General features: G+C 45.4%; 1 protein-coding gene across 1 annotated transcript in view; it reads left to right on the forward strand.

Annotated features, from left to right (window-relative positions):
- Positions 1-15,586, forward strand: part of plxna1a (plexin A1a) — a 235,418-nt gene that overhangs the window by 110,613 nt on the left and 109,219 nt on the right. Inside the window, exons 4-7 of the mRNA XM_030118875.1 lie at positions 2,888-2,988; positions 5,913-6,036; positions 6,281-6,434; positions 8,170-8,269. Of these exons, the coding sequence (XP_029974735.1) occupies positions 2,888-2,988; positions 5,913-6,036; positions 6,281-6,434; positions 8,170-8,269 (479 nt within the window). The remainder of the gene's footprint in view (positions 1-2,887; positions 2,989-5,912; positions 6,037-6,280; positions 6,435-8,169; positions 8,270-15,586) is intronic.

Raw genomic sequence — 15,586 nt, forward strand, 5'->3', positions numbered from 1 at the left:
TTGGTTAGTCTGTTTGTATTATTGTGAAACTTTGGTGTCACATCACCAGAGGGAGTGAGTCAGGCTGTCGAGCCACTGATGTATTGGGTTCAGTGACAGAAGCAGAGCCTTCTCTCTGGCTTTCCTCTCTTTGCCGCGGTTTGAGTGCAAAGGCTTGTTTTGATGCGGCTCTTTTGCTTTTACCAGCCACAGAAAGAGACGGATTCCTGCGAGTGGGTGTCAGATGCAGCCTCATGCAGTGAGATCCATGTGTTTGGAGGAGGGGCTCGCGCTGTGGAGGATGCTGCAAATGATGAAACCTGTGAAAATTAGCAGAAACGTGTGATGTTGGGCAGAAACCTGGTGCACTGATTGGATAAAAGAAGGGCATTTTTTGAAGTAGACGCCGACATTAAAATGAGAGAATGTCTTTGTGGCTTGTTAATGATGCAGCAGTGGTGTGAAAAAAAAGCATGATTTAATGTTTTTGAAGTTTTGTCCAGAAAAAAAAAAAACGAAAAAAAAGAAAAAGTGGTGCAGAGATGGCTGAGTTTCCTCTTTGAAGGTTTCCACACTGCTGTGCTTGCAGCTGCCATTAGAATTCACCCTCACCACCTCCCAGCTCACCTGGTGTGCCTCCTGCCTCTGCAGCGTTATTGATGTCGAACTTCACCCCGGCGAGGCAGCTGGAGGCGTGCACCAGGTCACGCAATCTCGCTCGCCTCGTGTGGTCAGCAATGTATTTAGAAATGTAACCGCCGCCCCCGAAAACTTGACTCAAACTCTCAATTTGGGTCCGAATACGAAGTTCCTCGTTGCTTGTTGTGTCTGTGTGTGTGATGTGTTCGCCTGAGGCAGGTTTCCGTCCGCCAATCTGGGAGAGCGCGAACACGGAGCCGAACCAGACGAGGCAGATGCTGAAACACTGGAGGTTTAGGACTTGAATCAGAGGATTCACAAGTATGATTAAAGCTCGGCGCGTACCGGGAAAGAGTAATTCCTTGACTTTGGATCTTTCATGCTTTGCACACACCTGAAGTAGCTCGTGCTTCCTGATGATCTTGCAGGCAGAAAGCAGATGGTGAAGAGGAAAGCAACACAACACGCCCGCCTGCCTGCATCTGTGGACGCAGTTGCTTACGTGCAACGACTCCTTTGATTGCGCACTTAGGAAACAAGGAAAGAAATTTTGTGGCATTGTTTGATATTCGAGCTTCTACCTTGTTTTACCAAAGAGATCGTTAAGCGTGTCTTCTTATCTTTGTTGAGCAGACAAACAGATGGCAGCCGGTAGAGATTTAGAGAACAGAAAAGAAGTAATCCTTGATGTTTATCTTAATGGTGTTGAGAACAATGGCTTATCCATTCCAAGGCATTCAGACATGAAGAGAATATACTCTTCTCATGCACAGCAGAGGGTTCAGGCATAAGCCTGTTGACTATAATAGACATGTGGTCAAAAGTTCATGTTGACACTTCCTGTTTGTTCCAGCACAAGCTAACAGAAGTCATGCAACAACTTTTTGAAAACAGCTCCAAGGTGGAATTTTTTTTGAAAATGCTCCAAGTCCATGTGAACGGGTGAAAATGCTACTTTTCTGAAACACTACTACTGCACACCACAGCCTTTCATCAATGCAACATATTGTGGCTCGGCAGTAACATCGTGCAGCCGAGAGCCCATCCCAGTCATCCAGTCCCCCGACTGTCATTTAGACCCCCTCTCTTCCTGCTCATGTCCTCCAGAGTTCTCAGGCAAAACACTGAAATCCACCGGCACCTTACATGGTGGCTGCGTGAACTAGAATCGTGTGAATGTACTTTAGATTTTGTTACATTTTCCCACCATGCAGCTGTGTTACCTGGGGACGTTGAGGACTTCATCAGTTACTGCTACTGGATGATTGGCTGCGGATCACAGTTGCTTCTTTTCCTGCCAAGAATCAAGACTTCTGAAAAATGATGAAGTGCCAGAGAGAAAATTTCCAGAGTAAAACTGGAGCTTTAGTCACCAATCCTTGTGAAAGTGAAGCTCACCACAAAAAATTAGCACCGAAAGAGATTTGAAACTTCAGTGCTTTTCATGGTCCTTTCATCCAGGCTCGGCATACATCAGTCAGCCCATTCAACACTAGCAGAGACACTTCTGATCAGAAGTTCAGCATCTCACTTCACAGACAACAAATCATTGTCCTCAAGCTTTGACAGTGTCTGATTGAGATTATTTAATTTCAATCAGGGGTGCTGGAGGAATAAAACATCTTAAAAGAAACTAAACAGTGACCTCTAGGTGAAGTGGCGTTGTTAAAAGAGCGGGTGAGCTCCGGTCAGAGCAGCCAACGCCATCTTGGGCTGATTAGCACCTCTGATGAAGAATATTAATCTGATCCTCCTGAGAAGATTAGCACCTCTAATCCAAAGAGGGTAAGCTGATCTGGACGTGTAAATCTGTGAAGAGCTTTCAGGTTTTTCAGTTTCAAATGAGCTTCAACTCTCCGACATGAGGGAAGGGATCAGTTCGCACCGGAAAAAAAAAAGAAAAAACCCAGCTGTGGCTGGCGTCAGTGTTCTCTGATGTGCTTCAGAACTGAAGGCAGCGCGCTTTATATTACGGAGATAAGTTTGTCAGAAGGTGTGTGTTTACATAGTTGCAGAGCCTTATTTCCTCCCTGGAGGGAGCCTTGTAAACAGCAGTATGTGCTTGTCAGCAGCACCCTCTGAGCTGTTTATGTCTGATAGTCACAGCAGCCTCCTCCTTTTAACCTCGTGTTCTGGACACAGGACACCCTCAGTGGATCCTGTTTATCCCAGGCCTATATGGTTTATATACAGGATAGAAGCCGCTTTGAAGGGTTTCTCAGACAGAGTTTATGTGCAACACTGACCAGGTGTGTTGATCCCCTCGCAGGTCAACCGGGTGCCCGTGGAAAGCTGTGAGCAGTACACTTCATGTGGAGCCTGTCTGGGGTCAGGAGACCCTCACTGTGGCTGGTGTGTTCTGCACAACGTGTAAGTCCAGATACTGTCTTTGACACATTCATTGCATGGTTTTGATGATTATTATGATTATTTGTCAAATGCTTATTAATGCTTCTTTTCAATACTGGTACTGTGCATGCATGAGCACGACAACAATGGCTGCCTCCAGAGTGGCATTGCTAGTTTTATAATTGAGAATCACCCATAACAGTAATCCAACTTGGTTTTCCGTTTTAATGAAAGTGTGTATTCCCATTGTTAAAGATTATGATTATAGCACATTGTTTTTTTCCCACTGTGCCTGTGTGTTGTTTCATTACTAGTATAACAGCACCTACTAATGGCTGAACATGAGAACTGCATCATTTTCAAAATGCTCAAAGGTGAACATTTTCTGTGATGAAAACATTAAGCTGTGCCCTCGTCGTGTAATCGGGACAAGATCCATAGCAGTATGAGTGGGCGCTGCTTGACGTGGCCACACTTGCTGGAGTGAATATCTTACAACCAGACAGGATATCAACACGACAAAAACCATTTCTCCCTGAACGTCACCAAGAAAACCAGCCTGCACGTTCATGATCCACCTTCCAGTTTTATTTTAAAGGATGTAATTGGTGCTTTTCTGTTCAGGAGCCTTTCTCCATGTGCTAATCCGGCCAAAATGACCAGGGTTAAAGAATTGCTCGTTCTGGGCCAATTACATAGTTAACTTTCTTAGAAAAGGTTTTGCTTTTATTGAGTTAAAAAAAAAAAAAATCTGTAGAGAGTCTGGTGGGAGATTTAATTCTCCTTCACAAAAGTATGCAGCACTCTGACTTAAGCCCTCAATTCAACCGAAAATATCAAAGGTGTGAAGATGGTGAAGAGCTGACACGCAGGTATCATCAGGCTAATAGCCAGGAGTGTTTGGTTGTAAAGGGCAACGCGTGTAGCGCTGCTAATATGATTGGAAATGTTCCATCAGCTGTTAGCCAAGCAGCTGATGAATGAGCCGCTGATTGTGAGGCCTGAACGAGCAGCTTGTACCAATCAGCTAATGCAAGTGTGGCCCAACTTTTCACTCTGTTCATACTCTATCTTTTAAATGGGATTTGCAGTTTGTTTCGCCATTAGCTGAGTTTGTTCCTGTCTTTGCTGGACCAACAGTAGAGCATACATGGGCTTAAATTCTCTATATAGAAACGGAGTATCTCTCTGACATGGGTTCACGGGACATGAAGGTAATTTAACCAACCTGCATCCAGCAATCATGAAAAAATCCTAAAAAAAAACTAACCTTAACCCGAACCACTGGTCTCCTTTCTGATCTGACACCAAGGAAACACATGCTTTTGATGCTTCGAACAAATGTGCGTTTTTCCATAAGCTTATGTTTACAGATGCACCAATACTACTGTTTAAAAATTATGAGTACTACCCTTTAGTTACCGATACGAGTACTTAAATACGGTATTAAATACCATACCATACCATAATCTAATCGATACTCGATATGCACTTGAAATGTGAAGGCTTTGCGTTGCAACAAATCACCTCTATCCAGCCTCTGTGTCGGCGGTACGTCCACCTCCAACAACCTCACAGTTTGCAGTTAAATGCTGAGAATAGAATAGAATACATTAGAATAGAATAGCGTAAGCAAGTGTTACAAAAGCCAACATCCAATGGTAACTGCCAGGTAATCGCACACCTGGCTGCTGAGTGTCTTGTGAGATGGGATCGAACCCCAGTGCCCGACCACCTGCTTTACCAGCAAAGACACAGCCACCCATCAATCACAAAGGAGAGGGATAGATTATATCCCCACTGGAAATAAAAAAAAAAGGCAGAGCCTACCCTAGTTATGCTACAAATGCAGCTACTGACACTCTGAGCAATCATAATGGTTCAGGCTCTTGATTTTTCACAAAGTGATTGATAAAATGCAGAACTTGAGGCACCTAATAGACCTAATATACTCTGATACTCAGCTTCCTGGACTGCTTCAATAAATGCTTTGGAAGTCTTATTCAGTGATGACTCTTCACACCGGACGCGTCGCAAGCGTCGTGAGCGGCGCTTTTCTATGCAAAGTCTATGGTGGACGAGCGTCGTGGAGTGGCAGGCGGCGCGTCAGGAGCATCATGAGCGTCACTTTTCGAGCGTCGACGCCCACGACGTGCGTCCCCGGCGTCAGGAGTGTCGTGAGCGTTGCTTTTTGAGAGTTGGGAAAACTGAACTTTTGACGCGCCGCCGCTGGGCGTCAACCAATCAGAGACGATCCCTCCGGTGCTACGTCACTACGAGTGATCCGAGCACCGATGCGGGCCAGCCAGTGTTGCTAACTTGGCGACTTTCTCGCTAAATCTGGCAACTTTCCAAAGCCTCTTGGCGACGTTTTTTTGTCAAAAGCAACTAGAGACAAATCTAGCGACCTTCTCTGGTGCTCTGGAGACGTGACAGGACGTCTCGTTGCTGTCGTCAATGAGCAGCGGGTGCTGACGTGAGCCCCTCCCCCGTCCCAAAGCTCTCACAGCGGTCAGTCTCAGCAGCGCCCCCTGCTGCAGTCAGAACAGAGAGGAGCAGACCAGACAATAGCGACTTTTCCGACGACGACGCGGTCTAGCTTTATTTAACAAATAAAGCCAAGGCCCTCTCCTGATGCGATCCGCCATAGCTGGAAACAGAAATCAGCCTCCCGCGCGCCAATAAACTGACGCGCGTCAAGAGCGTCGCGAGCGTCGCGAGCTTTGTGACCACCTGGTGTCAAGCGTCGTGCTTGAAGCGTCACAAGCGTCAGCTTCGAGGCGTCCCAAGCGTCGACGACGCCCGCGACGCGTCCGGTGTGAACGCACCATTAGTAACGTACCTATGATGCCCAACACAACATACCTTCCTGAAACAGCATCAAAACAAGTCTGAATGTTAGTGTGTGACCGTTTTTAACGCTGATCTGTGTTCGTTTCCTCCAGATGTTCAAGGAAGGACCGGTGTGAGCGAGCCGAGGAGCCGCAGCGTTTCACCACCAGAGTGGAGCAATGCGTGCGACTGTCCGTCCAGCCCGACACCGTCTCCGTCACCATGTCAGAAGTGCAGGTACAGTCACACCCCGAGCGAGAGATGGCACGCAGACAGATGTACCAGAAAAGTGAAGCTGATGGATGTGAAATGAGCTGAAATAAGTCTCGTTTTTGCGTCGTTCTCCGGCAGTCACTTTGAGCGTGAGCCGAGACTCCAGCCTCGATCTGCCTCCTTCTGCTGTGGGACTTCACTAATGAACTTTATTGATTTACATTTCTGTGTCGTACTCCATCTCGCTGCTTTGCTTCCTTCTTCGTAGCTGGTGCTTCAGGCTCAGAACGTGCCCAGTCTGTCTGCCGGAGTGAACTGCTCCTTCGAGGACTTCGTGGAAACCGAGGGACGCATATACAGCGGCCGGATATTCTGCTTGTCTCCATCGACGAAAGAGATCGCCCCAATCACACGGGACCAGGGTGAGCACGGGAAAGACATGGAGTCAAGTGGTTAATTTAGACTTCAAACACATGCAGAGCTGTCCCAGAAAGAACGATAAATAAATCATTTCAATTAGTTCAATTAAAAAGACTTAGTGAAATAATTATATGAATGAATTGTGTCAGAAAATTGAAGCAATGCCTTCAGAAAAAAAACTCTCTTCAAACACCATTAATTAAGATGTGATAGTGTTAATTATAAATAAGCTTGTTGAGGTTCTCTTAGTTACCTCTACGCATTATTCCTGTTACAAGTCGATTTATTGTTAATTTATTTAATCACGTCACTTTCAGAAGCAAATTGTTTGGTGTCAGCAGCTAAAAGTTGATCTGTTCATAACCTGAACAAGCTCATCCAGCTAGTTTCACCAAACCGAGGCCCCGATTACAGGCGACAACACATCGTTTTGGCGTTTTTGTTTTGGAACAGATTCACTTTTACACAGTAACGGTTTGAAAATATTGTTGGCAAGTATAGGGACATTCGTATGGACAGACAACCTAGTTGGATTGTAAATTGTAAGTTTCCATTACGTCTTAGCAATGCTTCTATGACTGAAACTCCAAATCTCACGTATTTTTTGTCAACGACTTCAAATATAAAGTGAAAATAATGATAGCAGCTGCTTTAATTTGCTTCCTTCAAAGCTAATCCCTTTTTTCAACTTAGCAGTTTGAGCTAGCCACCTGCTTCAGAACATAAGAAAGGCGGTTTGACGTAGCTTCTCGGTGTCGCTCACGCTAATAGAAGCTAACGGGATACATCGCTGATGAGCTCAAGAAATTGTTTCATTGGATAATTTTTCTACCAAGGGAAACACTAATGTAAACCATTGCTTTGAACAAACTAGCATAGAGATGCACGTCTGGATCATCAGCGGGCCACGGAGCTATAATGAGGGGAAACGCCAGGTGTTGATCTCAGTTAGCAATTCAATTCTAACAATTATCAACAGTTCGTGGCAGTTTTAGGTCCCACATTTTTCAGGAACCTCATTGCTAACGTTGCAGTTACAGCAGAATGGAACTCTTAAACAGAGAATCTTTGTAAATTCACAAATTATTCATGGATTAAGTCTGTCGGTTATTACAGAAGCACAGTTTTATAATGACGGTAACATTTCCCACTTTGATGATCCAATAATGTCACAGTATATTATTCCAACTGCAAGTTCGATATGTTTTTTTTTCCTCTCTTAATCGTACCTGATGTTTAGATGGTGCTGTTTGTAAGAGAAATAAAAAAAGTTTAGTGACATTTAAAACTTTTGGGGGAGACAACTCCATTTCTCAAAGCGACCAATTTTGAGCGGTTAGTTTTGACGCAAACACAAACACAAATTGCCTCGGTGAGACTGTTCATTCAGCTGTGAGAAACGTGGAGACGTTTTGCTCTTTAAATGCACGCATTTCTTTGCCATTATCAAAATTAGAGACCGTGGGGTTACAAAAAACGTGCGCGTGGAGAGTCGCTGCTTTACTGCTCTTTTGCGACTGCTCTTCAGACGGCATCGATCCCGCTCGGGGCTCGATCTCCTGCTCAGCGGGGAAGGCTGTGAATCCCAAATGCCAGATACACCAGGCGACGACGGAGAGCACCTTAAAATGAGGCGGCTAACATTTCAGAACGGGACGAGGCGCAATCACGGGGTCGGAGGAGCGCTGTAGGAAAATCACTGCCATATCACTGTGTGCGTTTGGTTTCTCCTCGCAGGCGACCAGCGTGTGATTAAGCTGTATCTGAGGTCGAAGGAGACGGGGAAGAAGTTTGCCAGCGTGGACTTTGTTTTCTACAACTGCAGCGTGCACCAATCGTAAGTTCCCATTCAGTATAAAGAAAACATGCTCTTATTTTACTATGTTAAATGGCCAGAATACTTTTTTTTTCTTTTTTTTTTTTTTTGTCATACACCCAGCGAGATCCACACTGGTGAAAAGCAATTACAAATGAAAGGCCGACTGTGGTTTTCCAGCAAACGCAGAAGTGCTAAAACATCGGCGTGCAAATAACTCGCATAATGGGGAACGGAGAGAACAGCGTGCGACCTCGGCTAATTCGCTATTCAATGTATTCAAGCTTTTTACAAATCAATTAGTTAATTAAATCTTGCGCAATGAGGAGACTAGCAGTGAGTGAAATAATAAATCGATTCCTGACCACGCAAGACCCAGAAGAGCAGCCAAGCTTGGAGGGCCGAAGCACATACTTGGAAATGAATTATCGCCAATTTAGGAAAAGGAACACCGATTGACTTTTCAGCGCTGGTTTCATACCAGTCTGAAGGGTTTTTTTTTTTAAATGTGGGTCTCTGCTTGACTAACTCTAACAGAGAATAAAGAAGGAAAGAATGAGGCGGACACACAGCCTTCATAGAGAAAACACTAATTTATTGGGGAACGATTTGTTTAAATCGCTCAGTTGATGAAAAACGTGATTGTTGTCACACTCCAATGGGTAACTGTTTAACTAATGTGTAATGCGATACAGTCTCACAATGAAAGAGCCAACAATATAGTGATTGCTGACTTGAAAAAAGTCAATTCTGGAGCTAATTAATTTATTTTCATTAATCTGCCGACTCTAAAATCTGAAGTTCTTTCTTTTTTTTCTTTCTCTCTCTCTCTCTTTCCATTCTTCCACTTCTACATCAGCTTCGAATATATTTCCCTACTGAAACCATTTTATGGCTGAGAAGTCTGGATATACAGTATTTTTGGCTTAATTGCTTTAGAATTGTCAAATAAATTTGAGCTTCTGACATCTTTTCTACAATAAATTGAACTCAAACTCGGGCAGTTCTTCAGTGTTAGAGGTTTGTATTAGAAATGTTTGAACTGCAGGTGAATCTTGTCTGATTGGAAATTACAGATGTCGTGGGGAACATTTTCATGGGGAGCTTTGCCAAAGCTCTAGTTATCTGGTTTCTGGTAGTTTTAAACTTTTTAGAAATCTTCAGTGGTCTCTGTGTTGTGGTAGCGGTTGATCAAACGATGTTTACATTACTTTCCTCAAAATCTGAATATGATTGTCGGTGATCTTTTATGCAAATTAGCGTCCATTTCTTCCTCGTTGAGGCAGCTGTGGATCAGTGGGAGTGAACTGTCTCTCAATCAGACGGTTGCAGGTTTGACTCCCAACATGTCAAAGCGTCCTTGAGCAAGACGTCAAACGCCAAAGTGCTCCCAGTAGATGGACTGATCGCCTTGACCTGGCACCAGAGACTTTCCTTGTTGACAACAGAGCTCAACCTGCTGAGGACTTCACACAAGGAAGTCAGAGAGATGGACAATCCCGGTCACTTGAAGTAAATTTATATTATTTATATTTAGATACAAGTTTTGAATTTTAGATGAAGACAGTGATCACACCTCAACTGTGCCATCCCATAATTTATTCTTTATGGATTAAGTCTATAGTGAATCTCTGAACATTTAGTGAGCTGACATGTGCTCTCTGCACTCGGTCTCTCTTTCTTTGAAAAAAGTTAAAAACCTACACAGTCACATTAATACATGCGATCTCAATATTGATATGCTGATAATACCAAACATAGAATTGGATTTTGATATTTAGCCTAAACATTCGGTTTGGTTTGAATGTCATTTTTATCCGTTCCGTCACTGAGGTGCGTCTTCATTTCAACTTGCTCATAGAGGAGCAGGAGATTAGAACCAGCGGCCGAGCGGCAGAGCAGCGGTGAGATCGGCCCGATAATGAATGAAGAACGTGCTCCTAATCGTCCTGCCCTGTTAAATAAAGGTTAAATGATAATAAATAAAATGTCACTCGCTTAAATGACTCTTGGCTGCTCCCTGTGAAGTCGCTGGCCCGGAGTTCCTCTCTTTCCTTCACTACATCCCACATTTAGACATCTGCACTGGGTCTGGCTCTGTGTTTGTGTCAAGACACCGGAATGCCTCTAATGACTTTTTCTGTGGATTCAAATCAGTAAATTTAGAGAAAACAGATCAGCACCCTAGAAACTTTACATCCTACTCTTGAAATTCCACTCCAGATTCGGTGCAAGTGATTTGGAAATCGTCAGGAGTGGCAGCTGTAACATGATTTATTCAAACCTCTGACAATACAGGTCTCCTGAGATGTGTGCGTGGTGTGATCCAGATCTAAAGAGCTCCCCAAGGCCTTCAGAAGAAAGGTTTTGGGTGCCTTTGAGCCTGCTGAGGGATTTCAAAAAAAAAAAAAAAAAAAAAAAAAAAAAGATAGCCCAAATGAGTTGAAATAAATTATTCCTTTGAGAGAAGAATTATCTACAAGTCATCGAGAGTTCAAATGGCTGCTCGTGTGTCCAGAAGTGAGGGGCGTCGTCGCAGAGCTGATGTTTGAGGGTAGAATCAAAGTTTTCACACATCTGAGTGAAGGTGACTCAATGCCTTGAAATGAAACATTAGAGCCAAATGTGTCACCAAAACAATGAAAGACCAACACGACCATTCTCATGGCAAAAGACGCTGCTCTTCATTTACTTTTTAAATGATTGAATGGTACTTTATTTGAAGAAGAAGGAAGCAGAGCCAGTAATCCAGTCTGTGCTTGGAGAGGTAATAGAAATCGATGTATAATGTTATTAAAAAAAAGATGTGGCGGCTCAGTGGAGCAGCGGTTTGTTGTGCCTGCCTCACAGGCAGAGGTTTGTTTCGTTCTTGAGTGTGTGGGTTTCCTCGAACGACTCCGATTTCCTCCCACAGTCCAGAAACATGCACTGGAGGTTAAGTGGTGTGAGTATGAGTGTGTGTGGACGGAAACATGTAAACGCAGCCCTTTCACTCGATGTGTTTATTGGAAATTTTTGGTTCTATGCATCAAATTACGAGTAACTGTAAGACTTTGGTAGAGTTTCAAAAAATTATTTATTTTAAAGAAAGTGATTCTTTTCATTTCCAAACTCGCAGCATCGAACCAGAAACAGTGAAACCCACTCATCCTGCCGTCACCCGGCCCTCCAGCCCGCAGACCCACTTCTCCCCCGTCCCCCTCTTGTCTGCCTCTATTACTTTCTCCTCTTTCATCCCTCACTTCACCTGTCTCCGTCCCCTGGCCTCCAGCCTCTCCTCCTCTCGCCGCTCTCTCGTTCATCCAGCCGATTTATCGCCCGCTCGCCGCTCTCGGCCCCGCATACATCTGCATAGTAACAGCCCGTTAATTAGCTGCGGCCGAAGCGCCTGCGTGGAGACGGCAGTAATGGAGTGGGCTCGGTGAGAGAGCCGGCGCTCACCTGGGCCACTTCTCCGGGGCCCCGGGGCCCGGTTCACCGGCTTTGATTTGGTGTTTTTTTTTTTTTTGGGGGGGGGGGGGGGGGACGTGTTGCAGGACTGCTGAAGCGAAGAGCGTGCAAGAGGTGTCAAAGTGACCGCGTGCCGGACATATTGACTCGGTTTGCGTGCGTGGGCGCGCGTTTCGTTTCTGCTGTGCACACCTGATTGGCCGGCCCGCCTGGGCCCCGGCTCTGTGCTGCATAAACAGGCGGGCTGCTGCTCCGGCCTTTGATGTCGGCTTTGCTCGCCCCCTCCGGACGCGGCGCAGCGCGGCTTTTACCACAGCAGCTGTAACCCGAACCCGGCAACAACAACGCCACCGCCACCCCTCCCGCCCGCCGCCACCTTTCCCCCATAAATCTTTGACCTCTGCCTCGCCGGGGGGATCTGGAATCGCCGCGGTCCGTGACTCACGATGAAGCCGTCCTCGCCGCTCCCGCCGCACCGGCAGACGTGCGGCATCTGCAGAGATCTGGGTAGCCGCTTGGGCTTCCCGCAAGCACACGCTCCGCATGCCCGACGGTGGGTGCAAGCGACTGGCCCACGCACGCACACACACACACACACACACAGTCGCACAAGCTAACAGGTGTGCACACAGTCAGGAGGAGCAGGCAGAGACAGAAGGCGCAGACTTGGCACAGCACTTCACGCTGCGAGCTATTTACATACGCTGTTACAATATCAGAAATTTGCATTAAAAAAGAGGTTTGGAATAGTTTAATTGAGCATGCGGGAGGAGGAATAATGCATCTTTAAAGAGAGGAAGAGAAACAAATAGGAAAGGAGGGGGAGAGCTCTCGTTCCCCGAGAGCTGGAGGAAGGGAAAACACGAACGCGGAGGCATAAAGCGGAGTGTTAGAGGACCAGACAAGGATTGTGCCCATTGTGTCAGGAATAATGCGTCTCACGCAGCTAAAAGGTTAGCGCCCCAGCCTTAGGCCGCCATGACCATTACAATATGAAAGGGCTAAAAATCTATGTGGTGAAAAGAAGCACTCGAGGGAGGGGACCGGCCTACACTGCGGCCCCCCAGGAGGGGCTCCCATTTCCAGGCAGACCATTCGTCGCCGCCGCCCGCTTCATTCTGCAGGCACCACTTTGACTTCTTCAGCCTCATTTTATTTGGAGTAGGGTGGAACGGTAAAATAATGCCGTAATAAGTGTAAAAGTCAAACTTTAAAGTTTTTTTAAAAAGTTTTTCTTTGTTGCGGCGCAGAGTATACGTAATGCAAATGTTTATATATTTGTGAAAAGATGAAATTAGTACAGAAAATGACTACAATCAGAACATAAGCCCCATTTTAATGATACTTTTTGTGCAAAATACAGTGAAAAACCTCCTATAGCTGTTGAATTCTTCATGTTTGAACAAACTCCTGGCTTTGAGGCTAACGCTAGCTAGCTTTATTAGCCACATCACTGATACCTCAGCTCAGGTTGACCCACAATGACAATGTGGAGGCTCGTGGAAACTCGTGGTCGACATTGTTCAGCATTGATGTGTTCACTCGTCAGCGCCAAAATATTAGTTGTTTAATCTTTCATCCAAGTTCAGTTAGCATAACCTTAACTTTCACGTTCGTCTGCCACTAGAGGGAGCTACAGCACCATCAGACAGCAGGCCTTCGCACACTGTCCACGTGAAAGCTAGCTGTGTGGGAAATGAACACATGTATCCTGCTCAAGCAATCTATTACAATCGTCATCAAGAAAATGAAAATGACACGAAGGCCACAGGAGCAAAGCACAACCATACCAACTCCAGAATTAGCCTATTAACCTGCACCGCATGACGGCCAGGTTAGTTCACCCTGTCTCAGCTCTTATTCAGCCCAGTCTGAGAAGATCAGGTCACTTCAAATACAAGTTCCTCTGAACTTTATCCAAATGCACCGTTGTTGAATGTAATTTTACACCATTGACTCTAAAATACTGTCATTCTGCCTATTAGATAGTTTGATTTGATTTTTTTGAGTTCTTCAGAATGTTGTTGCACATTTGCTGTTGATGTTCTATGTAGATATCAACATAGTGCCCCAAAATTCAATCTTTTACACTGATCTTTTGTATTTCATCTTCAGATCTGTTGGTTATTACCTGGACGTAGCTAAAGGTTTGTCTTGATGCCTCCTGAGTTATTCCACAAACAAGCCGTACACAGCAGTTTAAATACAAACGTTGACTTGTAAAGTGTTTGTTTAATTAGCTGTAATCATTTACCCTGCCAGGTAATAGCATTTTTGTAGCTCTATTTGTGGATCCGCTCCTCAGTAAATGTGACCTGGTTTAATTAAACTGCGGGTTGAGACTCACAGACTTACTACTTTTGGACTTTGCGATGACAAGATGCAATAATATCTTATTATGAGTCGGTGTCCCCTGTTGAGAATCTAAACTTCTCATTTGGCTCCTGTGCTTGTATAACTTAATGATGTATGCATCGTTTTATTACCGCACACTTTGGAGCTTTATTGGATAAAACACAAAAGAGGCCTATTTATAGATCGCATCGCACAGCCGTGTCTTATCTCCCTTCTAAGCGCCGTGCACATGAAAGACTGGCAGATGTCTGGGAGACATGATGTCGAACCAATCAGAGTTTTTAATCAGAATCACAACACGCCTATAGCTGCTTCGAGGACTGATTAGGTCATTAGAGCTCCAAGTGTGGCGCCTCTAAATGGGTCAGTGGCCTATTTGGTTCAGGTCGAGACAGGCAGCGGCAGATCAGATAAGAGACAGGAGTCCTAATTAGGGAAGAATCGCAGCTTTATCTGCGACTTTATCCACACTGACCGGACCTAAATGAGCATATGATCGCTGACTTCCTTCATGCACGCCTGTGCAGGGCCAGTGCCTCAAAATCAACAGCTCTGTTCCATCGATCTCTCTTTGCTTGGAACAAAAGCAGGGAGGAGATGAAAAGGCGTTTGACCCGGCTGCGTTTTGAGGGCCTTGTTAAATAGCAGGGGATTTTATTGACCACACTGCAGCGGCGTAACTACTTCCCGGGCTGCACGGCTGCACCGTGAGACGCGTCTCCACCGCCCAGGTGACCCGGAGGAACCCAGCCGGCCCGTCCCGGCCGCAGAGTGTGTGTTACTGCACTCGTGGGCCGCCGTGCGCGAGGAATCGATGGGCCTCGGGGTTAATAGTGAGGGGGAACTGGCTCACTGGCTTTACTAACAAACGTCAGACTGTTAGCATAACCTCAATCCACCCCTCTCCCCGAGGAAATCCACCGCCATTGATTAGCAAGCCTCACACAGCAGTCGAGTCTCTCTGGCTTATCTCCGGCTGTACCAAGCCTCCGCCATCGCTCCGTCTCTACAGTACAGAGGCAATTCGAGTGTTAACCCTCTAAAGTCACAATAAACCAAGGACAGGGGGACGACGGCGGAGTGAGGATTAGACTAAAATCCAATTCAAAGTCAGTCTTTCCGGCAGCGGGGTGGTGCTGCGAGCGGAGCAGTCGTCCTTCAGTTTGGAGGACCTGCGTTTAAACCCCCACGGTGCCTCATTACTGTGGCGGTTTAGCACCACACCGGTCAGAGATCAGTAGTCTGTCAAACAGTGAAGGTGTTATAGTGATTTATAGTTTACCGCTAAAGTTTGTTTTTCTCTAGATAGAGTTTCCTCCAAGTCAAGTGCTATTCTTCTTTTTTTCCTTTCTTTTGCCGACTAGAACAGCAAGGCTTTCATGCGCTGAATGTACGGTGGATTAAACCACTGTGTTTGAATACGTTATAGCGCTGACGTATCAAAGCAGTCCAGTCATCATCTTCACCACTAAGATTTGAAAATCACAGATTAGATTCAATCTGTTCATTTCAATTCCAGTACTTTACATTTAA

This window comes from Salarias fasciatus, chromosome 20 (assembly GCF_902148845.1).
Source record: "Salarias fasciatus chromosome 20, fSalaFa1.1, whole genome shotgun sequence".
NCBI classification, from domain to species: Eukaryota; Metazoa; Chordata; class Actinopteri; order Blenniiformes; family Blenniidae; genus Salarias; species Salarias fasciatus.